This window comes from Oryzias latipes, chromosome 19, assembly GCF_002234675.1.
Source record: "Oryzias latipes chromosome 19, ASM223467v1".
Classification (NCBI taxonomy): domain Eukaryota; kingdom Metazoa; phylum Chordata; class Actinopteri; order Beloniformes; family Adrianichthyidae; genus Oryzias; species Oryzias latipes.
The window spans coordinates 2,455,296-2,483,030 of NC_019877.2; the positions used below are offsets into that span (position 1 = coordinate 2,455,296).

A 27,735-nucleotide genomic window follows, 5' to 3' on the forward strand; every position below is an offset into this window, starting at 1 on the left:
CAGGAGAACGTCTGAGCTGAAAGCTGCTTCTCTGAACATCTGCGAAACAAGAAAACTGAAACAGTCTAGTTGGTGTACATTGTTGAGGGAAAACTGCGTTTTTTTACACCCACATGTGAAAACAGAGCAGGTCAGAGGTTTGAAACCTCCCCCCTGATCCATTGAATTGGTTCTGGAGCGGCTCTTCTTCTGATTACAGCCTGCAGACATCAGCTGAACCCTGCGTTCTCCTCCTCCTTCTGTCCCCAGGTCTGAACTCCATCCTGTTCGCCATCAACATCGACAACAGCGACCTGAACGGCGGGCCGACGCGGGGCTCCTCCTCCGTGTCCAGCCTCCTGAAGGAGTCCACGCAGGGCTTCGGCAGCCTGCTGAAGGAGTCCACGCAGGGAGTCAGCAGCCTGCTGAGGGAGATCAGCTCCGCCACGGCCGTGGTGCCGGGCTTCTCGCCCAGAGCGGACGGCGCCTCCGACCCGCTGCCCGTTCTGCCGCGCAGCGCCTCCGCTGGTAGGAAGCAGAACTGTCGCTTGTGCCGTTTGTCGTTGACTCAAAGTGGTCTTTGAATTAGGATTTTAACGTTTTTAGACCAAAAAAACCCTGTGGACATAGTTTCTGCAGAGCGGCAGGAGTTCTTTAGAAAGTTCTGGTCTTGAAACCAGGAAAAAACAGGGAAAAAGTATGAATAAAACACGCAAAGAACACGTAAATCAACGTGCGTGATTATTGTTTATGTGCAATTCATTAGCGATTTGAGTTAGACTTGCGTAATCTGAACGTGATGTGTGCGCCGCACACGCCTTAAGAAAGACCGTCGGTGGTTGACGCGTGAAAAGTCCGTTAGGTCGTGGAAAAAGGCCGAAATCTGCACACCCGTCTCAAAAATCTCGCACAGTTGCGTTAATTCCTGTTACGATCGCGCGCAAAGATTTTAAACGACTATAAAAACGACTTTACGTAAGCGAAACCATGGATGACGTACGTCACACGTGTGGCAGTGGACACGGCCATAACCCTTGTGCTATCTTGTGGGGTCCAGATGACCCCACTCCCAAGGTTAACGTGCCTCAGCAAATGGCTCACACGGTTTCCGATGGTTCAGAGCCTAAAGCCAAGGTTCACACTTTTGCGCTGTAGCTGGTTTCCGTGTCAAACGAGCAAACAACAAGAAAAGAAGTCATCAGGAAGTTTGGTGACTTTTATTTGTTTTGGCTGAAGGTTTTTGCTCTCGGCAGATTTCATGGATGCGATGAGATTCGCCTCATCCTGGAAAAAGCTCCAGTTTGACCAGACGAACCCCAAACGGTTGAATTTAGCGCAGATGATGGACCGTTTAGACGTCGTGGTTTTTCTTTTCTTTTCTTTTTCAGACTCAGGCTTGAGGAAAGAGCGTCGGCGGAAAAAGAAAGTCACCAACATCATTTCCTTCGACGACGACCTGGATGGAGGCGATGAGGAGGAGGCCGAGGACGACTCCCAGAGGGCCGGCGTCCCGAGGAAGAGCCACGCGGCTCCGAATCCGAGCAGCGTGGAAGAAGGGGTGGACCCCTTGGAGCCAAATTTCCCAGAGTCGCCGGCCCAGAACGGCCTGGCAGGACCTGGGATGGTCGGTTGGGTGGGGTCCCCCCGCCCCTGCCGCACGGCTCCGGGGGCGGAGCCTCTTTTGTCTGACCTCAAGGGTTTAGACGACGAGGATGAAGAGGAGATGTATAAACCCAGGACGCCGCCGTCCGTGGAGGACGAGAAGATCCTCGCCGATCTGTGAGTTTGAAGAGCAGAAGCGTTACTCCACATTATTTGTGGAAAAAATATGAATTTTTCTTGTCATTTAAAATTTATGGCTGAACGGCTGGATGATGTTGCTTTAGAAAGGCCCTCTGACTGTTTTTTTAAAGTGATTTTTTTCAGATGAATATTTTGAAAAAAGAAGGAAAAGGAGTCATTTTCCATCATTTCTGTGAAAATGTGGCCTGTGGGACATATTATGGGGTTGGAAGTCCTAAAATTCAGAGAATTTGCAGGAAAATGATATTTCTGACTTTTTTTCCCCCCAGGCCGGCGATGGGCAGCTTGTCCACGTTGTCCACATGGAGTCCTCAGCAGGTCGTGCCGGAGCGGCGCAGCGCCGGGATCCTGATTCCCCTGAACGCTGAGGACCCTCAGCCAGGTACGGGACATGTGGAGTCACAACTCTCAGCTTCAGACGACCTGTAGGTACTTTCCTTCCTGCTTTCACTTTCACTTTGTCAGCAGCGAGCTCCGTGGAGGACGCCGCAGCCTTCCCCGCTCAGGGAAAGTCGGCGGAAAACTGCCAGAGATTGCAGCTGACTTTCAGGTGAGGAAGCGCTCCGGCATCTCACTGCTGCACAGCAAACCGCGGAGAATCCCACAATTCACCTCTCCTCCCCGCCGTTTGTCCCCAGCATGGAGTCCAGTCCACCGGCGCCGCCGGCGCCGCTCTCCACGGCAGGGCTGCCGGAGTCCATGACAGTGGGTGAGTTCCTGTCCCCGCTCTGCTGGCTCCGTTAGTTCCCAAACCGGTTTGTCTGTAATGGGACCCGTCTATTTACTGGAACATCCATGAGAGCAAATTTGGTGGAGAACTCCAGAACGATGAACCTCTGGGGATTTTATTGATGCTCATTGAATTTGTATGATGGTGGGAGTAGAAGACTGTCAAAATAAAACAAATGTATAGGAACCCCCCCCCCCCCGCAAAAAAAAAAAATGTATAGCATTTAGTTTGAGGATATAATTTTTCTGTTTTGATTGTAAAACTTCCTGTTTAATAACCGTCAAAAATACGTCACGAGGTTACAAGCTCATACGTCGAGTCATGACAAAGTATGCACGTGTACCGAGGCTCACTAGACCAAAATAGAATAAAACTTGATTGATCCCAAAAGAGTTTGTTGTTGTCGAGCGACAGCAGCTGATTGTGTAAACAGTCCAGAGCGTTGCAAACCCAGCAGTGGTGGAAGATGGTCCAAAAATGCACAGCAGAGGTGTTAAAAAAACAAAGGAAAAAGTCCACGTTAGTCATAAAAAAGGTTGATAATTATAGAAAATTGAAAGCAGGTGAACTAACTCAAAGCCTCGTTTAAAAAATACAAACCAACAAAAGTCCCTTTGATCCAACTTTCTTTCTGGTTTATGGAAAGAGTTTGTTTTATTTCTCATCCTCAGCTCTAAATAAAACTACAGTCGCTTGTTTATGACATCACTGGAGTTTAGTGATGATGTGTTGTGACTACATTAACAACAATGCAATAAATAATGCTAAAGAAATAAAGATACAAACGTCATTTGGTACCGGTCTGCAGACTAAAAAACAATCCGTACAATAACTTCGATTATTCCTGTTGTGTTGTTGTTGTTGTTGTTGTGGGTTCTGTCCGTCACATCTGCATCCCTCGGTCATGAAATGCATCCGAAATTCAAATTCAGATGAACTTTATTGGTAAGGTTCATGTTTCACGGTGCTGTACGAAGCATAAATCAAATAGAAACGTCATTCTGAAACAGAAACTGATGATACAAACACAAATAAACACAAAAAAACCCTTCTGTCCTTCTTTTGCTGCAAATTAAAAGCCACAAATCTAACGTCGATAATGAAAACGTAAATGAAAACCATTTCTTTGTGAATTCTTGAGAAAATGGAAGAAAAATAAATCAGACTAAACCAGGGGTCTTCCTCAAAATATAGACAGTCGTTCCCACTTACCGCTCTGCATGATGTTACACACATGCTGCTAAGAAAGTTGCAAAACTCACCTTTGATCTTTATATTTAGTTAAAACCAAACAATGTTTGCTGCAGCAGAGCTGAACTAGGCCGACGCTTGTGGAGACGCTTCGGCACAGAAAATACTCCTCAGTGAATCAAAATGGATGGAAATACAAAACCGGATTCATCTTTCTGCCCTGAAGGAGAATCTGAGGAGCTCTCACCATCCCATAATGTTCATCAGTGCCTGATTGTTCTCCTGATGTTCTGTCTAGTAGTCGGAACGCTCACGGACTTTGTTGAACCGATGTTTCGTGACTCGATATTTAGAATCCTTCCAAAAGAATCAGAATATCCTGAGAAAGTGGATTCAGTTCCATATTTCCATGCAAAGGATTTTCATAGCTTATGGATTCCATGTGGAATTGATTTCAAGTATTTGTTTATTTTTACATCAATTTGGGTTCCAGCTCACAGAACCTACAGAATCAGGATTTTAGAAAATTCTTTCTCCGTTTTTGCACATTTTAAAGGGTCTATATTGTGCAAAATCAACTTTTTTTTGCTGTTTAATATATGATATATAAGAAACACCAAAGCAGTATTTTGATCCATTCACGCATCTCTGAGTGGGTCAGCCCCTTCCAGGAAGAGTCTGCACCGCTGGCTCCGCCCCCAGGCTGACAGACACGCCCACAATACGGTTTCATTTCTATGCTCATCCATCTTTGCAAAAGTTTGGATGCCGTTTCACACCACAAGGAGCGAAAGGCGGAGCCTCAGAGATCCAGACGTCTTACTTCGTGGTAGGAAAAAAGGCTTTGAAGAGAACTCACCTTATTTAGGAAAATGATTTATATATGGATTTAGTTTACTCTGGAAGGCTATAAGTCCTTAGAATCATCCAATTGATTCAAAGACAGTACTTTTTGAATGGAAACACTTTTCCAGGATTTTCTGTTTTTTTTTTTTTTAGAAAATAATATATTTTTGACAACAATCTAACAGGGAAATGTATATAAAACAGGCAGATCAAATGACAAACCAAAAGTTGTCATATATATGTTTTCCAAGTCATGCATTTCATTTGTACAGTTTCAGCTCCGTGCATGAAATCATGTCTGATTTGGACTGAATCTGTCTGGAGACGTTTCCCCCCACCGGCCAGCAGGTGGCACTGTGGTTCCGCCGTGGAAACGCTTTACTCCATCTACTGTAGATTTCTGCTCCTCAAGGAGTTTAGCTGGTGAGGAAGTGACAAAGAGGCCGGTGTGAACGTCTTCACTTCACATCAGATTCCCGACGTTCGTCTCTGTGGCCTCGAGCTGAGGGGGAGGAGCCTCAGACGCCGCCGCCGCCTGATTCCCCTCTGGTTATTCTTGACGCGAGGACGCTGTGACAGAGATAGAGGGGGGGAGGAGCTTAGAGCAATATTTCTCAACGGATTTGTGCGGAGTTGTTCGGCGAAACGTGGAAATGGAAAAAGGACTCAAGGAAAAACGGCTGCAGTGGTTTTTAAGGGGGAAAAACTGACGAGACGGTAATTTAACTAAAACGTTGGAGTGAATGTTCGGCTCTAAACCAATCAAAAATGATTGAAGGTGAAATGTTCAGGAATGATGCAAAAAAAAACAAAAAATCAGGGATTTTTGGGGTTTCTATGCCTCAATCAGGTTTAAAACCACTGAAAAATCTAAAAAAAAAACCTGTGTCATTTACCAGGACATAGTTTCTGCAGAGCAGCAGGAGTTCATTAGAAATCGAAGTATTAGGGAAGACCCAAGCAACCCCGCCCCCCCTTTTCCCTCCTCGTTGTGGCGAGCTCGGAGCGTATTTTCTACGTCATCAACTGGGGTTTTCTTCGTCTGCTCCTGATTTCAAACTTTATTTATTTATATATATATCTATATCTATATCTATATATATATATATAGATATAGATATAGATATAGATAGCGCCGTTCATTTCAGTTAAAAACACAAAGCGCTTAACATAAAAGCAGATAAAATGGTAATAAAAAATGAAAATGATTAAAAACAGAAAACTAAGGACAATCACACAAAGATGGGACCCCTCCCCTGTGAGGGCGGATCTTTACCACGCGCGTGCGTTCCGTCCCGTCCGTCTGCACGGAGGGCGCGAGGCTCTGCTCAAGTGGCTGGTCCGTGGCGCCCGCTGTGAGCGCTCCGTCGGACTAAAAGGTCACGTTTATTTCAAACCCGCTAAAGTGGAGAGAACGCCGCACATAATGGACTCCCTCCTCTCCGCTGTTCTTTCTTTTCATCACGCTCCTCCTTTCCTCGCACAAACGGTCGCTCGCCTCGGGGGCGGGGCCAGACCTTTGCCCTGACGGCAGCTCTGAAAGCGTGCGGCGTCTGCAGGAAGGCGGGGAGATAAAGGCGTCTGGCAGATGATGTTTTCTGAGGTCCCAGCGAGCGACCTCCGAGCTGCCACGCCACAGTGACGATGAGTCACGCCGCCGCCGCCGTACAGCTCGACCCAAATCTGTCCATAATTTCAGGATGAATTTTAGCATCAGCCGGCCGCCTGCAGACCGGCGCTTCAAACCCAGAGCTGAGGCTGAGGATGCAGGAATTTGGGAGAAAAGCGCCGTCGATTCATTTGGACTCTCTCAAACCGAAGCATTTAGCTTTTCTTCCCTGTTTTTAATAAAAAAAAAACTCTTAAATTTGAAGAAATACTAAAAACTTGAATAATGAACTATAATCCTAAAACTGTTATTACATGAAAAAGAAGATTCCGTTTTGAGTTTAAAGTTTCAATCCTGACCTTTTGAAGCTGATCCTTAATTTCTTTGGGAGATGGGGTCAAAGGTCAGGGGTCTCAAAGCTCCGCCCCCAAATAAGTTAAGATCAACTTTGGAGAAAAAAAAAAGTCTGAATTGAATTAAATTGAGGACTAAAAGTGAAGAAAAACGACAAAAAATACAAAACGGCAGCTGTTACTAATTTTTTAGTTGATTCTTTTTATAGTTTTTATTTCTACAAATGAAAAACGTACGATTTTTTTTTTCCCCTTTTCATTTAAATATATATATTTTTTTAAGATCTTTAGATCTGTCTTCAGATTGTTCCCAGTGGTATTTTAATTATAATGATGCCCCTTTTAGCTAACATGCTATTCCAGGACATCATTTCTGCAGAGCGGCAGACTGTTGGTGCCAAGCAACCCCGCCCCCCCTTCTCATCACCCATCTCTTTACATTCACTCCCGCTAGCTAGGAGCTGCTCCTGATTCACAACATTTTGAATAGAAATAATACTCAGAAACGCAGTTTTAGGCTTAATTTTCGTCGTCGACGGCCTCCATCATCAGAAAAAGGCCACAAGAACATGTTAAACACACCAAAAACGGTTTTCACAACCGAAAATCGTCCCTCTGGGTGGAAAACCTTTGAAACCAGAATTTTCTCAAAGCGGAATATCTGCAGCTGTTGATATGAACGATGGCGCCTCTCTTCAGTTCTGTGTGCCGGGACTTTACAGAAATTAAAGGGATTTATCAAGAATGAAGGCCTTAAGGACCTAAAATGAACTTCTCAGCACCAGAAAAAGTTCAAGACAGAAAGACTTTGATGTTTTGCAGACTTCGTGTTTGATCTTTTTGTCCTAAACGTGGGTCGTAATGAATTAGTCTTCCTAAATCTGACACTTTTAAAACCCTCGTTCAATGAAAAGAACTTTCCGTTCTTTGTTGTTCTTGTGTGAACAATGTATATCGTTTGTGTGGTGAAAAAGCCTCCAGAGGTCCGGTTTTACCGGAGCGTTCTCCAGAACCTCTCCAGGATTTAGTCAGGTCCCTGAACGTTCCTGCTTTTGTCTTCCTCAGTGGAGCTGCGTCAGGCCACCGTCGCCATGATGAACCGCAAGGACGAGCTGGAGCAGCAGAACATGTACGTCCCTCCAGACACACGCGTGTTTCCTTTGGCTTCATTTAGCGGTTTTGTGTCCGGCGTGATGCCTCTCACGCCTCCAGATGTTAGACTCTGAACGAACGAGCTGCTTCACTTCCTTCCTGTTGGAATGACCAGAACAATCCCAGCTTCATGTTCTTCATGCTGGATTTATTCAGAATAAATCTGCTAATGAGAATTAGGATTATAAACTGAGTTGAGGTTTAAGAAATGATGCAGATTTAATGAAATGATAATGGAGCTTAACGGGATTCTGTTGGAACCAAAGTGTGTTTATCTGAAAAGGTGTTTAGAGAATCCCAGCAGCGGTTGAGCGTGGCAGCAGGAACCGCCGTTGACCTGGTTGTGTTGGTCAGGTCTCTGCGCAGTCTGTTGGACGGGGAGATGGAGCACTCGGCCGCCCTGAGGCAGGAAACCGACCTGCTCCGAAAGAAGCTGGCGGAGCTGGAGGAGAGACACGCCACCAAGGTCCAGGCGCTGGCCAGGTAGGTCAGGAAGGAACCTTCCAGACTTCCCACCTGTTAAGTTTCCTGCTGGGCATTCACACTGTAGTGAACCACACTCGGGTTCACTTGAAGGTGTCAAGGTGACGCTGTTTGCATTCAATCTTAATTATGTGAATAAACACAAATCACCTAAAAAGTCATTCAAAAACACGGCGACGGACGTGAACGATACTTTGATTGACAGCAGAGCCCTTCACATTTCTGCCACGACACTGGCGCTCGCCATCATTTATCAAAGGAGACGTCCGCGTCTTCTTCAGGCCGTGGAGCGGCGAGCTCCTCACACGTGGGAGGGGCTACGGAAGAAGCCATTTTGGGAAATGGTGGTTGGAGCTGCGGATCCAACAATTCCATGTGACACTGTGGGACCTCTGGTGGCGCCCGCTGCACCCAGGGCAGCCGGTTGTTGGTCACGCCGCTGATTTCATTTGGAAAAAAATGTGTCCATTTCGATACACTTCCTAAACCACATCCTCCAAGCGAAAAACTTTTTTTTTTTGGATAGTTTTTTAGAAATTGTTTTTTCCATCAGGCGAATTTATCACAAATCCAATTTGTGCAATTTCATAGTCAACGGAAACGCTGCTATTGCCGTGTTGCAAAAGACTTATTGATGTTTTTTTTTGCTTTGTATTCTACTCGTGAGGTGTCTTTTAGAGATTGAGTGGCAGTTGGTTGGACTGAATGGACAGAATTGCCTTTGTCTCACCTCATTTTTTTAGAACATCGTCGTCGAGCTAAGCAAACCTGGGTCAACATGACCCGCTTATGTCGTTCAGAGTATGAATGAACGTAGAGATGATCAGTCCAGGTGGTGTGTGTCTGCAAACTCGGATACTTTTGGGAAAGAGCTGCTGATCTGAGGAAACAAACCCCGGCGTGGACCTAACGGCGTCCTCCAGAGCATTGCCGCTTCCTTGCGTCCCTCTCCCGATGAATTGTGGGTCCAGGAGGAAGGCAGGACTTTGTCCCGTTGACTGTATATGAGAACTGGAGTGAGCGAGTGTCCCGTCACCCATCGACAATGCCGTACTCCAGTGAAATGAAGTCAGTTTGACCGCCATTTTGGATGCCAGTGAGCAGTGATTAGTCAGAGTTTGAGTCATCGTTTCTGTGGCAACCATTCTCTCCAATCAGGAGTGAGCTTGTTGGACGTCCACAGCCCTACCACCTGAGAGCGGGCTGCACGACATCTGTCAAAGGTTTTGAACGTGTGATGTCGGGGCCAGCAGGCTCCACCTACTAGCACATGTGCACCAGTCGGGAGAGGCTTGGTGCCAAATCTCGCAAATTGGGCGTGGTGTAGAAACGGTTCGGTTCATTGCTGGCGTCCTTGCAGCGACGGGTACGGACTTCCTTCATGTCAGGAGTCTGGCCCTGGCTAATCTGTATTTGGAAGAACAAACGCAAACGGCGTCAGGCTCGCCGCCACGTCCGCGTTCACCGTCTCAACTGAGTTTGGTGGAAGCCCGTTCTGTTCGTAGAACCCCAAAAATGGTCGTGGAAACTTTCATGGGTACACGTGAAAAACCGAAACCTGTGCTTGCATAGATTTGTAAACATTTGTTTTTTAGCGGCTTTCTTTCGGCGTTAGCATAGCATTAGCTGAGCTGCCTTTTCTTCCCGTTCCATAGTTGACGCTCATTGAAGTTTCTAAGTTGATGAAGTTGAAAACACCTTCTGCGATGTTTTTTGGCGAATTATTCCGTAGCTATAACTGGAATCATTTGACTTATTGAAGGTCGTATGGCATCGCCGTCCAAACCTCTGTCTCCTCCGCCGATTTGGACTATTTCTGTCAAACAAGCGAACTCTCAGAGCCTCCCCTACGTCTTCCTGTCGCCTCTGAAGCAGAAAGCTTGAACCGACCAGAGAGCCTCCCGTGTGTGATTACAGCCGCCTTGCTACTGCTGATTGTGCGTCGTACCTACTGCAGCTGCGTCACAGTTTTACACATAATAACAGTAATTACTGCCACACCACCTGATGGCAGCAGCTTTTCTCCCATGGGGACTATATTTGTACAAATATCCAGGACAGATGTCGGAAGAGCATCGAAGGCTTTCCGCCATTCGGGCTCATTGTGCTCCTTTTCCTTCCTCTGCTCCAGAAATGCGTTTTTATCCCAGTAATTGACCACCTGCAGTTTTTTCTGCCAGTGGACCGCCGCGCCTCCCTTCTCCGGCACGTTGGCCGGTCGCCCGGGTTCCTCAGCGCGTCCGGGAGCCCCTCAGATGGATGATTAGTCATCCCTCAGCGGTCCAAGCACAAAGCCCCGGCAAGCGTGTTCTCACGGCCTCATCCTACAGGAAGTCCAGCCTCCGGCGAGGATTGATTGAGTGATTCACGTCAGGTGTGCTGCTGCCGCAAAGGCTGATGGGTTCGTTTTTTTTACACCTGGTTATGTGGCAGTAAAGAGTGTTGGTGGGGAACGCACACACATGCACACACACACACGTGCACACGAACACATCACTTACTCCCAAGTCTGCTGCTAAATGTCAAGCGCTGATTTTCCTTCTCGGCCAAATCCGCCTCGATCGATGGCGTCTATAAATACGACTGGAGAAACGACACGCCGCCGAATGGAAGCTGCAGGCATCATTCACGTCGTTCCCACGTATCCCATAATGCTATGGGAATCTTCCCGCTCCGGGTGAGCAGGGAGTCAGTTCCCAAGACTCCATCAACTCACACAACTTAGGCTTTTGATCCACCCCTCCATTTTTATTTTTTAACCCCGTCAGGGTCACGGGGTCGCAGGAGCTGTCAGTTCTGTCGCAAGGGGGGGTTTCCATATTGAGTCTCTTTTATGCCGTTATAAAACCCAAAAGCTGGAAAAAGTACTACCAAGTACTACTACTGTAGTACTCAACTCGACCCTTTTGGTTAAGTGTTATAGAAGCTTTTGCTCATCACTGTTTACTGCACATATTTTAAATTATGAGTTTAGGATAAAAAATAATAATAGATACTTGGCTGTTCTTTTTCTTTTACTGAGACAGAAATATTGTTATAAAATCAGATATTTTTTTAAATTTAGAGTTCATGTTGATAAAAATGAATTTACTGGTAAACTTCTGGGCTAAAAGGCGAAACAAAAATATAGTTTTTAATAAAACTGAGCTGAGAGAAGAAACAGAACTAAAGTGATTTAGAAAAAGTATTTCTCAAGACGAATATGAAAACTGCATCACTGGCCAAAAAAAGTTGAGAACCTCAATCTACAGAATTCTAAATTAAATTTTGGGCTTTTTATAATCTCAATTCTCTGTCGGCATCAGAACTCGGGTTATTTAAGTTCGTTCTTGTTTTTTAAGACATTTTTATAAACCCATTAGAGCTCATAGTTCTGCAGAGAAACATGGTTTACAACCAGTAAACCTTCAAATCCTCTAGTGATTAAAAATGCAAACAGCAATGAGCCTCCAGCTCAGATCGTAAAGAATTCCAGGAAATATTTAAAAAAAGTCAGAAGCTCCGAGCTTCATGTATTACATCTGTGACAAAGTCCCAGTGAGTTGTGTTTGCGCTGAAATCAAGGAGGGTGACACCAAAGTGAAGTCATGTGGCCTGAACGTCTTGACCGCCTGCCCAGTGCTTTGCACAGTGGTGGAGGTGTAATGGTTTGGGCTGGCTCACCATCCTCAGAGTGAAGCACGCTGATGGAAAACCCAGATAGAAAGATAGATCTTTATCGTTGTTCTTATACGTACAATGAAATTAAAAGTGCCTTCTGGTCAGTGCAACATTCTTACACTTACTACTACAAGAATGAACATGTAAAACTACATAAAAGTGCTTCAATGTGTGGGGAAAAAAAGAGAAATAATAATAAAAACAATTAATATAAAGAAAGCTCCCAAACTAACATATTTTATAAGAAGGGATCCAAGTTTAACATGTTTCTGACAGTTGGATAAAAACTGCTCTGGAATCTTTTCGTCCGTTCTCTGCTTGACGTGTAGCGTTTGCCTGAAGGCAACAGGTCACAAAATGTAAATGAGAGAAAATAGTGCAGTCATTATTATTTTCTATATTTCAATTTAAAACCATTTCCAGTGAGAAAAAAAAAAGTCTTTGCTGTTTTTTTTCCTATAAAGTGTTTGAACAAACAACCGTGAAGCTGCTTGGATTCTGCCTGCAGGAGCACCAGGAGGTTCTGACTCCTGCCGTCTCTCCCTGACTGACGGGAGCTCCTCTCCTTCAGGAGGTTGATTGAACGTAAAGATGCGGGACGTGAGGTTTGCGTTCCAGCCCAGCGTGTCTCCGTCTGACTGTGCGTGCGCGGGCGGCGGAGGAGTCGCCATAGATAGATTCCTGCTGACGCAGAGCCGAGCGGCTAAAGTCAGCTGCCGACCCACGCACCGATATAAACGGGACCCTCACCCACCCACCCACCCACCAGCCCGTCCAAACATAGCCTTCCAGTGTTCGGGCCTCACTCCTCATGGACACAGAAACGCCCACAGCTCCCCCCCCTCCCAGACTGCAGAACCCGAACTCGAACGTCAGCCGCTGCTTCTGAGCCTCACGTTTGGCCTTTTCGCTCATTTCACCACGAGAAGCGCAAACGCCGGAGGCGGAAGGAGTGAGTCTGTCGGCGCTCGGGAACTGAAATCAGTTTTTAGACTCTGAGGACGGATCTTTGGGGCGGAGCTTCTGCTGCAGGTTTCTTCTTAAAGGCGTCCTCAGACAGTTTCAGTCCTATCGAGCGATGTCTGGTGTATTTGTGTGCAGCGTTCAAAGGTAACTAATCCTGCTCAAAACCTGCTTGAAAATCCTAAATCTTCCTCCAGAGAACAAATGAGTCTCTGCAGCTCTGCAGAGAAAGCCGTCATCCACACAAAAATGTCCCAAAAAACCCAATCAGGACTCATCCAGGAGGTCATCAGAGAAGCAAAAGGTCAGAGGTTCAGGTCAGAGTTCACGATCCAACTGTCAGAGAAGAGACTCCAGGAAAGCAATGGAGAGAGTTCAAGGCGAAAGACACTGCTGAGCAAAAAGAGCACTGAAGAACATCTGGATGATCCATGAAACCTGTGGACTGATGTTCTCAGTCCTCATTCTGGACGGAGAACATCCCTGACATCTGGAGTCGTGGTAACTTGGAGAATAAAGATTCTCACATATCCAGGTGTTGGCTGAAAGGGAGTCCTGAACCTTTCAAGAAAAGAAGACATACAGCCAGATGACATGATTCAGTGAGGTTAGTTCATTGACTATACATGAGAACTGGACTGTGTGACTCCTCCCTCTTGGCGTTCCAAACAGGAAGTACCCGCTGGTCCCAAAAAAGCCTAAGTCCCATAGACTTCAATAGAGAAATAAACAGCTGTTATTCAATCTCTTTGTCAGAATAACCATTCTTGCTCTGACACACAATAATCCGTTTTTTTCATATTTTTGGCGTAGTTCAAGTTATTGAAGTCACACATTGACCAATCAGACGCCTCAATAGAAGTAGGTGGTCTCTCGTCGAACGGTCGAAGCATTGGATTGACAGATTCTTCTTCTTTCAGTGGAAGGGGTGTGGCCTTCTAACATGCTCACTACTGATTGGACAGAGTGGTTGCCGTAGAAATGTAGAATCAGAGCGACACGGACCAATCACGGCTTACCGAGGAAGTCTGGTTGAAACTTGGCTACAGACAAATGATGATTAAATTGACTTCATTTTGTTAGAAGTGGAATTAATTCATTTTCTATGGGGGATGTCAGACGCACTCAGTCCAGTTTCATACATACAGTCAGTTGGTTGGTGTAGCCCCTCCCATCCCTAAAGACAGCCTTGGAAATATTCCAGTCGGTTCATGAACTTAAAGACCCGCTCCGTGCTTTTAACTTGACATGAATCAGTAACAGATGAAAAAATGTGACAAAGAAAATACGCTGGGCGGGGCCACAGGGTCCTTGCTCCGCCCCCATTCTGAAATGAATCTTTTCCTCGCTTTTCCTCGTCTAAGCTGGAATCTGGATCTAAACTGTACAGCTCGATAGTTGCCACGTATTTATTGCACCGCTAACTTTAGCTTAGCAGAGGCTGTAAGCTAGTGGGAGAAAGTGTTAACAGAGAACTCTCAGCAACGTAAATTGGGGATTTTTGGCTAAAAACGGCTTGATGATTCTAAGAAAACGACTGGGAACGCTTTGAAACTAGATCAAAAGTTGATCAGAGTGGGATTTTGAAACGCCTTTTGGTTCTGCAGAAGATCCAGCGGATCAGAAACCTCCTGAACAAAGAGCTAACACAGGATTTGATGAAGAGACATTCACCAAAAAAGAATCTCCAAATGCTTTCCTGCAGGACGTTACAGTGATGATGATCTTTTAATCCTTGTTTCTTACACCCTTTGCTCTTTTTTTATTTTGGAGAGGATTTAAAATATCAGGTTGACCTGTTTTCTTAATAAAAAGTCCCCACTTTGTCACAAACAAATACATTCGTTTTCCTCTGTTGTCTGTCTGGTTTGTGCGGTTTGCAGCGGTCCTGTTGGCCTCGGGCCCCCAAGACGTAGTGGCCTTTTTCTCCAACATCTGTCTCTTTAAATGTCCGTTCTGGAGCCGTGCGACTCCTTTCTGTTACTCCTCAGAACATCCTGAGGACAAAGCACGCCGTCAAACTCTGAATCCAGATGTTTTTTCCACATTTTTGAAAAGGTTTCATCTGTTCTGTTTCATAATGGCGTTCTGGGACAGAGAGGTGAACCTGCCGAAACCCGAGGATTCAGGAACTGCCTTTTGACCTCATCGCCGTGGTAACGGGAGATGCCACCATCTGCGTTACAGGGATCGAACACAGTTTGTCGTCTGATGATGCCGCGCGGTGTTTCGGCCCGTGAAAGCGGCGCAGTGAGCGAGGCGGGCTTCGCTGTCAGGTTCACGGCGGCTGCAGCTCGGCGCTCCTCCCCTGCTCGTCACCTGCGCACGGCGGCTGAATAAATTAGAGGAGCGTGGAAATGGAGCAGATGACGGCTCCCGCACAGGCGCCGCGTGCTGTTCACAACGCCGCTAACCAAACCCCCAAACATCGTTTCATCCTAAAAAGAAAAACAATTTTCCAAGCATGGGAAACTCTACGGATCGTCACAATCGCTCCGACGGGGTGTGAAGCAATCATTCTGAAAGCTCTAGAAACACCAAATTTCCCTGACGACGCCATGGATGCTCTGGCTCTGCTGGAGGATTACATAAGTGGAAGAATTAGAGAACGATGAAAAAAGGCTTTTCTACTGATTCTGCCCCTCCTGCCAGAAAGGAGCATGTGCTGGCTTTTATAACTCCGATGTTGGCAGCTTTCTGCTTCTGTGCACACTCGGATCCTTTGCTGTTTTCAAAACGCCACAACTGGTGTCTTTCAGGCGGCAAAGCCTGACATGTTTTCACTCCTTAACGCAGCGACAGAGATTGTATCTGAACACATCAGCACTCTGACAAAAGGGATGTCAACCTTTGCTTCTCAGATCTTTTGGCTCAATACAAAGGGATGTTTTAATGTTTATTTTACTTTAAAAAATTGTAGAAAATTACGATTTTTGACTCGGGGCATAGAAATCTCCACTGATTTTCACACTTTTCATTTTCGTGGGTCTGCCGCTGTTCTCTCCATGTGTGGATGATGACTCAAATGTGTAGAAATGACTTTTCTGCTGGAGTTTTAATAGCAAAGGTGCAGATTTTCTTTAAAAGAACAGTTTTCTGCGTATCTGTCGGGCTCATCTTGTGAAAAAACGATGACTGTGATTTATTTCGTGATCTCTAAAGTCCGAATCAACTCTGCAAAGGAGAAATTTTCTTAAGAATCTCAAGAAGAAAATCAGTAGAAAGCAGTAAAAATGATCTGTCCATGCAGCAAGTCATTTTAGTGAACAAGAAATCCAAATCTAGAGTTCCACACAAGCATTCAAAAAGAGGAAAAAAATAAGCTAAAAAAGTTTACTGTTCGATAGAATTACATCGAATTGAACATTATACAACCCAATAATAAGTATTTTTGCTAGTTCTAAGCAAAAGTGTGTGTGCTTTTGAGTTTTTATGTACTTAATTGTGGTTTATTTTGACCAAAAACGAGTTTAATAAGTAGAAATGACTCATTTTGCAACATAATGAGAATCTAAAAATCTTCATAAATCCTCATAAAATCCAAAAGTAGCCCTTTGTCTTAGAACATAAATCTAAATTTTCCATTATGAAGACTGTGAATGCCGATCTAACTTTATCTAATTTAAAAAAAGAGGGAAATTTGAGTTTTTTTGAGTCTTCAATCAAGTTTTTCTAAAGGATTTTTACTTTAACAGTCTCCTTTTTTTTTTAGATCTTAGCTCTTAATTCTGCACAAAAACAAACAAACAAAACAACCAAAAACCGGCAGCAGATGCCTTTTTCCTGGCTGGCAGAGCCTGGAATCTCTCTGATGCTCTCAGAGCCGACTTTTGGCGTTTGCATCGCCGTGTTTAACAACCCCGCTCTACACACACTGAAGTGATCCACTCTTCTCAGGGGGGGGGGGGGGGGGGGGGGGGGGAAGCAGTAAGTTTCAAAATAAATTTAATTTGAAAGTGCCATCTTTGCAGTCTATGATCTTCAGGCATACGTCAGATTATCTGTCCAGTTCAGGCATGTCCAAAGTGTGGCCACTAAAAGGACCGTCTTAGTGAATTCAGACTAAAAAATCCTTTGTTCAGAGGAAACAAACTTTTTTCAAAACGCTTCAAATATTCCTGTAAGAAAATAAACCAATCTAAGAGAGCTGTTTTATTCTCACAACAATAATAGTAATTTTAAAAGCCTCAAACGTTCAATTTGACAAATTTGGACCCTCCTTGCAAAAAAAAAAAAAAAAAAAAAAGTGACACCCCACCGGGTCCACTGTGTCATGAAACCACCAGGACTTTACCATGACAACCGCTCTGTGGTGTGCGGGGGCTCAGTGACGGTTTTGCCTAAACCAATCTGTTGTAAAATAAGATAAAAATAAAAGCCTGAGCTGCATCGCTTTGTGTTGGAGAGATTTTGATTTAGAATGCAGCACCTGCTGTCTGGTTTAAACTGGGACGTATGGGATATTCAGAACCCCCCCCCCAAGGGATGTTTCACCCCCCCAGTGCTGGATTTAAAAATGTGTTCCTACGACCTGCTGGATTCTTGCTTTCTGAAGCTGCGTTGCTCAAATCTGCAGGAAGAACCAGGATGAGAACATTTGAGGCGCGTCTGCATCATTTCAATAAGCAGCCTTCGCATTCCGAACACATCCTGGTGGTCTCGTTGCAGAGTCGTACAAATCAGGTTTTCCTCTATTGCAAATTGTATAATTTACTCAAGGGGTGATTAACCGCCGATTGGAAATAGTCCCAAAACCTGAGCCACTAATTTCAGGCGCGCCTGATTACCACTAATGCCTCATCGGGGGGAGCGAGGCTGAGTGTGACGGAACGCAGCTGAGAAGAAAACTCCTCTTTTACGTTGAAAAACTTTGAACAGAACCATTCCCGTATTTTAATTTGAAACCATCTTAAGGCCGTGTCGCACAGCCACTACCTACATTATGCACGCTTTCCACACGTGGAGCTCATTCGTGATCCATGCGTGATATCCTTAAGTCACAAGTGTTTCTTTCGTTCGTCGATGTGCACAGACGTCCGTGGAGTGTTTCAGCCGACCGGCCTTTACGTCAATTCGCTTTTGAGCTGTTAAATTTTTAGGTCGGTTGAGAATCACGTGACCGGAACTTCTTTTTTCACAGTGCGGTTATCCTGTGGTATATCTCTTTTTAATGCACACCCAGCAGCCAATCAGAATAGAGTATTCACCCGGACCATGGTATAAAGAGATATGTCTATGCTGATGTGTTGAATAAAGCATCAGTTCAGAGAAAGTTCACCTCTTACCGCTTGTTTTTGTCCAGATGATGAAGCTAAGGGTAGTTTTAAAGAAGCCGGCGCATTGATACAGAAGATTTAAGATAGGTGACCGGAACTTCTTTTAGGGCGTGCGGTTATCATTTTTTAATGCACACCCAGCAGCCAATGAAAATCGAGTATTCACCTGGACCGTGAAATAAACGCAATTATTGCATAAATGTTACGCAATTGAGCGTGATTTTTGCAAGACTTGTGTCTTTCCACGACCGTTCCACGTATGTCTAACAGACTTTTAGCGCATGTACCACCGATGTATAACTTTTATATTGCGTATACGGCGCATATATTAGATTCAAATTAGGGAATTGAGGCACGAATCACTAATGAATTATGTTAATGAATATAAACAGCGCAGTAATAATGTGCTACAGCCAGCTGATACATTGCTGGCTGCTATGGATCTTTACTAAATTTATGTATTTTATTTGCTACATTTAGTTGCAAAACAGCTATAATGCCAGAATATTGTTGATCTGTCAGCAGTTTTTAAATTTTGCTATCGTTATGTGGAGATTTTTTGGTCATTTCCACTTTGGGAAAATAACCATTTGGTTTCCAAAAATGAGAATGTGAAACTTTTGTGTCGTAAATAAACATTGGTCAGTTTTAGAAAGTTTCATTAAATATTCTGGAAGGATACAAGAATATATTGTTTTGAGAGTTTTTTGAATTTGGACAAAACAAAAAAAAATCACATGATGCGTTTATGAGGTCGACAAACGTGCGACAACAAAGGTCACTGCTGCAGCCTTTGTTTCTAATCAATGTTTTTATTACATATTTTTCAATTACTGGAACATATTTTTACATAAAAAGACTGACTAACCTCCATCTCAACCATTTATTTGGATTCATTACTAATATATGTAGAAATGTCTTAACATATTTAATAAACTTAATTAATTATTATATTAATATATAAGCTTTTGCAGAAAAATCAGTTGCTCAGCTCTGATCACCAGAACCACAGTCTTTATTCCATCAGGTTTAGCTTTTTCCTTAAAGGACGTTTGTGGAAACGTCTCTGAGCCGCGTTAACTTGACCAGGATAGTCTAGACACCAGCCTCAGAACCCATCAGAACCTCCTGTGGGCGGCTTGTTCACCTGAACCCGTCTGGGAGACGGTAACACTGTCCGTCCTGCAGGACTCCAGAAGCCTCCTGTTCTGCTGTGGTTTTGGGCTCAGATGTGGAAGCTGAGCCAGAAACCCGGATGACAGATTAGAGCAGATTATTGCGGGTTATTTTTAGAACTCAGGTGGAAGAACTTGACCTGAATTGCTCTTGATTGGATCAGAAGAATCTCAGAAGGTCGGATTGATTCGATTCAGTGTTTTACTAATTGGCTTTTCAAACTTGCTGTGAAACGACCTTAATTGTAGAACAACTTTAAAAGGAAAAACTAAAGTAGACTCGCTTGATTGACCAGAGATTCCAGCGTTATTCAAGTCATATTTACAGGCCTCCATGTCCAATGAGGTCAGGATTGGTTCAAATCAAATCAAATCAAATCAACCTTTATTTATAAAAAACTTTTCCAACACATGTCACTCAAAGTGCTTTGCATAAAATATAATCAAAATTTAAAAACAAAACAATACCGACAACCCCCCACGCACACACATACACACATACACACACATACCATCATAAAAAGAGTGATAAAATGACGGAATGTTGAGACCTAGAACTAGTAAAAAGAGAAAATAATTAAAATATCAAATAAATTCCTAAAATTCAACTAAAAGCTAAATTAAAAAGGTAGGTCTTAAGCCTTCCTCTAAAGACATGAACAGTCTCTGCGGCCCTGAGGCATGCTGGGAGGCTGTTCCACAGGCGAGGTCCTTAATAACTGAATGAGGCCTCACTGTATGTTTTAGTTCTACCTTTTGGGATAACCAAAAGGCCGTTATCAGAGGACCTCAGGGTCCGCGAGGGATAATACTTTAAAATCATATCAGATAAATATGAAGGCCCGAGACCATAAAAACATTTATAAACCAATAAAAGAACTTTAAAATCAATCCTGAAGCGCAAAGGGAGCCAATGCGGCGATTTTAAAATGGGTGTAATGTGTTCCCGCCCCCTGGTCCTCATCAATACGCGAGCTGCTGAATTTTGCAGTGGTTGAAGGTTCGATATCCTTGTTCTAAGAAGACCAGAGAGCAGGGCATTCCAATAATCTAATCTGCTGGAAATAAAAGCATGCATTAGCACCTCTGTGCTGGCAAGAGAGAGAAATGACTATGGCAATATTTTTTAGATGATAAAACTTGTTTTCGTAATATTTTTAATTTGTGGTATAAAATTCATCTCTGAGTCAAAAATAACACTCAGGTTTCTCACACACTGAGAAGTTTTTTGATTGTTTGGTTTAGATAAAACCATCTCTCTCTTGTCCTGTTTTGTCCTGGTTTAACTGTAGGAAGTTCTCTCCCATCCATGACTTAATGTCTAAAATGCATTTTAAGAGTGTGTTGACCAACTCTAAATGTGAGTTTTTATGTAATTTAAGACTTTTGGTGTTTTTAACATGTTTTTGTGATGATGGAGGACACAGATGAGGAAAACTAAGTTTAAAACTGCAGCTCTGAGTATTCCTTTATTCAATAAATCAGGAGCAGACGTGAATAATGGCGTTTGGTGGGTGTCCTCTAATCCGAGGTCAACCGCTCTACCTCTGCGCCATGGCCGGCCCAGCATAGTGAAGCTATGCATCCGTTAATTTTTTTTTTTGACGTGCTCTTTGACACCTTTTCTACACACCTGTCACTGCAGTTTAGTTCTAACCAGAACCCAGTTTTTTGGTGTTTTGTCACAGCAGAGCAGAATTAATGGCAGGAAGGTTGGATTTCCTGTGGGTTTGGGACTCTTTGATGATGCTCCTCTGCTCCGTTTATCACAAGTGAACATTTTTTTAGAGCTGCATGCTAATGCAGAGCACCGGCAGCTGTCCTGTTTTCATCAATGCTTATTTCTACCTGCTGGTTGTGGTTTGAGGCTCACGCCGGTGCTCCAGATGCTTCTCCATCCACGCTGCTGGGCGTGTTTTAAAACGGTTTTGACAGCTACTTTTTCCCCCGTTTGGGCTTTTTTTTTCTCAGAGCGATGGATTGATATGATGGGATGGGGGGGGGGGCAAACCCCTCCATCAATCAAGCATGGAGTATTGATTGGAGATGGAGATGGAGATGTTTGTCCTCCTAACGGCTCCACGTTGCCGCAGGAGAACTGGTAGGTGGGGATGTGGACGTAGCAACCGACAACACATATTCCAGCTACTCTCCGAAGGGTCTTTATTTTTCCGGTCACCTAGGCAACAATGGAATTGTACTTTTCTAACAATGGAATTGACATTCTTCAACCCGCCAGCAGTCAGAACAGACGCGACAGTCATTGTCAGTAAAGCGAGGTGAACGTCTACGTATCTCTGAGCCCTCACACACACACGCACACACACGCACACACACGCACACACACACACACACACACAGGTATTAGCCGTAATTTCATCAGGCTGGGGAAGCGTCTGAGCTCCCGATAACGCCGCGGAGAGCTTGTTATGTGAATTGGCGGGATCTCCTGCCAGGCGCCGCCTTTGTTGGTCGTGAAAAGAGTTTGATAAGCAGGGACGGCGAAAAAAAATCCTCCATGGAGAATGAGGAGCTGGGCAGGCAAGTGGGGGTGGGGGGGCGGCGGCTGGGTAAGACAAAGGCGAGGCCATAAAGCCGCACCGCGGCGGCGATTGGTTCCCCCTGCAAACTTGATGGTGTTCAATGTGGTTCCCCTCTTTAAAAGCGAGCGCTCCTGAGTCTTTATCAGTGCTGGTATTGCCCCCCCCCCCCACCAGCACACACTGTGTTATTGCCTTCTGAAACTCACAGTGGAGATTCAAAGGCACCTGCTGCTTCTCCAAACACACAAACCCAAAGGTAAAAAGGGATTTTTCTTTCATGGATTCTCCTTTTTTCTCTTTGGAAAACTGTAGCTTGTGAACTTTTCTCATGGAAGGATTCAGATTTGTGACACAATTTTTTGTTTAAAGCTTAGCAAAACCAACCTAGACCTTCGATGTAGTATTTAAAGAGACACGAAACGTCTGCGTTGCTCGTCCATAGAATAATCAGACGAAACATGAAACGCAAAGACATTTTCACTGCTTCTTTATTCTTTCACCCTAGATTGGAGTTTGAATGGGAGTCGATGGCTATGAGAGTCTCTCAGTTTAATACATTCTGGAGTAGAGGGTCCATAACCAACAGACGAAGAAGGTGACCCAGCCATCATTTTTTACCTAAACAGGACTGTCATTGGTTAAAAACCACCTCAAGCCCTGGTTTCCCCGCACAGAGTGGATGCTACAACTAAATGTTGTACCAAACAGAAATCGTTTAAAAAGTCAGAATGGTCGTTTACTGTATATGAGAGCTGGACTGGGTTCAGGAAGTAGCTGCTGGCTCCAGGAAGCATGAAGCCCATAGACTTCTATAGAGAAATAAACAGGTGTTACTCATTCTATTGGTCAGAAGAACCACCCTGAATTTATTTTTTCTGTAGATCAAGTTATTGGCCAATCAGACGGCTTAACCAGTGTAGCCCGCTTTAAAGTTGTGGTCTTCCGACAAGCCCACTCCTGATTTGTGAGAGTGGTTGCCGTAGAGATGATGACTCGGACTGACTCTGACTCCAATCCCTGCTTACTGATGACGTCCGGCTCCATCCAACATGGCAGTGCGAAGAAAAGTCGACGGAATTGACCTCCTTTCATTGGCGCTGTAAGGCGCTTTCGATGGCCGACGTCGCACTCGCTCGCTCCGGGGTGCGGCCAAGACCCTGGTCTTCCACATTTGATGCAAACCGGGAAGTACTGAGTGTAGCAGTTCCTCCCAAAAAACTGAAAGATGAAGTCAGAGGTTATCCATCCGGTCTATTATATGGCTGCAGGCGCGTGCACTCATAGGGCGCTAGGGGTGCTTCAGCACCTGACCTTTTTGCCTCGTAATAAAACATGCCCTCGCTCTTTTTTTTTTTTGTATTAATGTCAATAAATTCCTGTTAAAGATACAATAGAAAAACACCATCGCTACAATATCCTGCTGGTATCTAGCTATACGGGGATTCAGAGCTGCTTTGCGGCTCCACTCGGACGCCAGACGGGGAAAGGGAGACGGCAAGAGAAACTGCTGATCCACAGAGACTTGAAGAGACGTGACGGAAGCAGCTTGATCCACTCATTCAACGACCTTAAATATGATTATAATGTCAGAAAATTGCTCAAGAAGTCCAGTTCTACTTTAGCCAGCTGCTGAACACGGCGCATCTACTGAACACAGAGCAGATCCTGCCGGGACAGGAAGTCCAAATAAATGAACCCCAGGTATAGCTTCCTCACTACAGGTCTGACACTACAGGAAATTAATCAGTCTTTTCTGATCAGATTTGCCTACTTTAAATTCTGTATCATTGAGTTTCGCAATCTTTGCAATCACAACATAAGCCTATTTAGAGGATGAGATGCCAAAGAGAATTTGGAACATTTGGAACGGGCGTCGCACTGGATACAGCCGTCGGGAACGGGAGCCAACATGCAGGAAACTGGGCTGGTTGGCAGAAACATAAATATTTAATAAATCAACTTAAACAGGACGAAAAGCAAGGAGGAACAGAAACAAGGCCACCAAAAACGCCCCAGAAAAACTAAACTAAACCCCAGAATCCTCACAACAGCATGACAATAACATGAAATATTACGAATCATTCCAGCATTCTGGAGATAAAACTTGTATTTCTAATATGTCTAAAACTTGATTCATGTGGGTTATGCCTGCAGCCCAATGTCAACATAAATAGCCTCCAGTGTTTTATTGCTTTTGAAGTCTTCCGAGTGTGTGATAAAGTGAACAAACTCATGATGACAATAATTTGTTTACAAAAAAATTGACAGTTGTTTCACTTTCACCTACATGGGTCACATAGCTGTGTAGTTATTTATTAAAAGTTTATTTTTAAATTTGACTTAAGGACAGAAAAATGTGTTTTTGCTGTATGGGTGTGACATTCTAAAAAAAAATAACCCGCGAACGGTGAAATCCACAAAGTAGGATTACAGATTTTGAAGGCGGTAAAACTCCTCACTACACACTTTATTCACTTTTCTCAGAACATTTTCACAAACTTTTGTAGGAAAATACGTCCAGTTTTGTAGAATGAAACCCAAGAAGTGATTGATAGATGAAGATGTATGTAGATCTATACAGGAGACAAAGCACAGAGATGGAATGACAAGGGTCTACAGCCAATCAGGATGCAGAACACAGTACACTGTTTGAAAAGAATTAGCATGTAAAAACAAACAAAAAACTTTAAGATCATCAAAGGTGACTAACATTATAGCAAATATTGAAATATTGGTTGCGTTTTATATAATTATGCCTATATTCAAAAATATCTTAAAATAAGTAGCTCCAACATTTACTTGCTGTACAATTATACAAAAACAAAGAAGTGTTTTTTTTGGAACCATAAATGGCATTTTAAGGAAATATTTCACTTTTTAACGTATAGAAATGGTTTCATTTTGAAACCATCCTCTAGTGGTCATTTGAGGAACTACAATTTTCTGCACTTCTTTTAAAATGTGAGACTAAAAGATGGAGATTTGATAGGATATGATAATATTTTATTTAGGAGATTTGTTTAAAGGAAAAATAGGACAAAAAAAAAAAAATATTTGGTGTCATAGAAAAAGAACTAGGGCTGCATGATATGAGGAAAACTCGCGATTTGCGATATTTGTGTGCAATTAAGATATAGCGCGCGATAAATGAACAAATAGCAAAACAACCAGAAACATCATTTCCATTTCACTGTAACAGTTTATATGAGAGTCAACACCCCATAAATTACGCCCCAAATGAGCCTCGTCTACATAAAGCATCTAACATGAAAGGGCTTCATCTGATTGGTCAAATGCATCGATGAATTTATTTGGGTCGTAAAGTACTTCAAGTGGCCATAAGATTCTTTAAGGTAACCATTTATTGCAATTTTCACCGTCTTTTGCGATATGCGTATTGCACAGCTTGATATCGTGCGATAAATTTGCGATTTTTTTTTAAAACTTTTTTTTTTTTTTTTTGGTTTGTTTTTTTGGTTCAGGCCTAAAAAGAACCGTAGAAAGCTCTAAGATAAGACCACTAATCCAAAAGAAAAGGAAGTACATTTTAGTGTTGTTTTCAGTAAATGATGTTTGTGTGAAAGTCTTTTCATGTTTTTAGCCACCCTGATAAAAGACGAACCTCGCAGAAACATCCGTCTTCCACTGCTTACGTTGCACGTGGGCAGAAGCTTCTCATATGCTGCACTTTCCTGGGCATCAGTCTGCCACCTGTTAGCTGCGTCTTGTTGCCTTTGCCTTCCCGTAATTCTGCATTATTTTGAAGATGAGAAGCTGTCAGTCTGTCAGCACAGCTGCTCCTGATGATCCGAGTTTCGGCGTCGGATTCCTGTGTGATCGCCGAGTCACATTTCTGCGAAGGCGTCTCGCTCTGACCATCTGGATTTACTGCCGAGTGTTTTTATTTTCATTGCTCCTCTGGCGGCGGCACGTTACAACCAGATTCACACCGTCTCTGTCTGGGCCTCCTGCTGTCATGATCCGCGGAAAACAACTTCCTGCCGGCTCGCCGCACGGGTTTGACAGGCGCGTTTCCCTGGCTGAGGCGCTTATGGTCCTGCCTAAAACCCCAACAGGAGGGGGAGTTCAGTCAAATGCTGAATAAAATAAAATGCTGACAAACACTGGACCTTTGTGAAACTTGCGTGTTTGTCTCCTTATGCAGGGAGAATGAGGTCCTGAAGGTCCAGCTGAAGAAGTATGTGGGCGCCGTGCAGATGCTGAAGCGAGAAGGAAGCCCTGGCAACGATGGTAAGGCGCATTTTGTCTCTACGCACAGAACTTCACTTCATCCCACATTAATGCAAATAAAGAAACATGTACAGAGTATCCCTTACATTAAAGAGGAGTTCTGCTTCACTTCATGGTTCCTGCATTAATTAAACTCTAACTTCCACATTTAGTTGTTTGGAAAACATTTGACCGCTTTGTTTGTCTGTGAATAGGTTTATGTGCAGAGGCCAGCATGAAAATTCAGTGTTTAAAGGGAAACAAAAGTGGCAGATGATGGGGGCACAGAGGGGAGGGTGTGTTTGTGTGTGTTGTTGTTTGGTATGGAGCTTTTTAAAAAAAAACCTTTGTTGAATTGTTGGTTTTATCTTCTAATAAACATCAGAATGGCTGCAGATCTCAGCTGCTGGTTGATTACGTCCACATTTATTAAAGAAAAGGATTCGTGAAGAGTAAAGTACTTTTTTACGTGTAATCTGTTTGAACCAAAAGGGAAGATCATTGAGGACTTTATACACAAGCTAATCCACATTTGACCTTGAGTCACTTTGTAGACTGTCTGAGCACATTTCTGAACCTGTTTCCGAACCTATTTCTGAGTCTTTTTTTAATGTTTCTAAAGCTGTTTCTCAGCCTGTTCCTGAGCATAAACCTGTTTCTGAACCACTTTCTAAAACTGTTTCCAAACCTGTTTCTGAACCAGTTTGTAAACCGATTTTAAAACCAGTTTCTGAACCTTATTTTAAACTTCTTTAAACTTTTTTTGCCTTTGAAACGGTTATCAAATGAGTTTCTGAACCAGTTTTTGAGATTCTCTGTAAACCTGTACCTAAACCCGCTCCTTAACCCCTTTCCCCAAGCCGGTTTTTAAAACCGTTTCTGAAACTGTTTCTCCGCCTCTTTTAAGATGGTTTCAAAGCTGTTTTCTGTTAATGTCTTAACTAGTTTCTGATTCTGTTTTAAACCGGTTTTAAATCAGTTTCTACGACAAGTTCTTCATGAGGTATTGGGCCCAGATGTTCTCCTGCTTGTCTGATTATCTGGTTCTGATTTTTTGTCTTTTCTCAGCAGAAAATCTTAGTCATCACTATTGAGACATGAAACTCATAAATGAAGCATAACAAACAAACTGGTTTGTTCAGGTAAAAATGGCTCATTTAAACAAGTATTTTCCCGGCTTTGGTGCAGCGGACATTGCCTCGCCAGGTCACAGGTTTGAGCCCAGCAGTTCCCCTGAGTTTCTGAGCCCAGACTCGGTTTGTCGCGGAGAGAACAGTTAGGATGAAAAAGAGGTCGGGCCGGGATTAAAAGCGATGGCGGCTTCTTGGGAAATCTCTGCTCGACTCCACAAACTGTGACATCGTCAGGTTTGTGAACCTCGTCTCTCTGGAGGGTTCGCCGTTTGTTTTCCTTTCTTGTTCCACGGCAGTCATTATCCTGCTTGCTCAGGTTTCATCATTTGTACCGCTTTTCTGATTCTCTCTGCGCGTCCCCTCGTCCCGGCAGGCCCGGTAAGCCCCTCCCCTCTGTGGCGTCTAAATGATTTCATCCTCCTCGCCGCTGTCTTCTCCTGTTAATGATGTGCCTCCTTCCCTCATGCTTTGATGTTGACGACCTCAGAATAACGCGTGAGCTGAAGTCCTGATGGGGGTGGGGGGGTGGGTGCAAGGCCTGTTTTCATGTGCAGTCAGCCCCCACCCACCTCTGTCTAATGATAGCTGTGCAGATGTCATCTGTGAACC

The 27,735-nt window shown here is 43.9% G+C and overlaps 1 protein-coding gene across 1 annotated transcript in view; it reads left to right on the forward strand.

The window, feature by feature from the left end:
* The window catches only part of snx29 (sorting nexin 29), a 154,340-nt gene that overhangs the window by 5,374 nt on the left and 121,231 nt on the right, over positions 1 to 27,735 (forward strand). The window contains exons 7-14 of the mRNA XM_023949208.1: positions 250 to 507; positions 1,368 to 1,758; positions 2,052 to 2,164; positions 2,251 to 2,332; positions 2,421 to 2,491; positions 7,577 to 7,640; positions 8,018 to 8,146; positions 25,929 to 26,014. Coding sequence (XP_023804976.1) covers positions 250 to 507; positions 1,368 to 1,758; positions 2,052 to 2,164; positions 2,251 to 2,332; positions 2,421 to 2,491; positions 7,577 to 7,640; positions 8,018 to 8,146; positions 25,929 to 26,014 — 1,194 coding nt within the window. The remainder of the gene's footprint in view (positions 1 to 249; positions 508 to 1,367; positions 1,759 to 2,051; positions 2,165 to 2,250; positions 2,333 to 2,420; positions 2,492 to 7,576; positions 7,641 to 8,017; positions 8,147 to 25,928; positions 26,015 to 27,735) is intronic.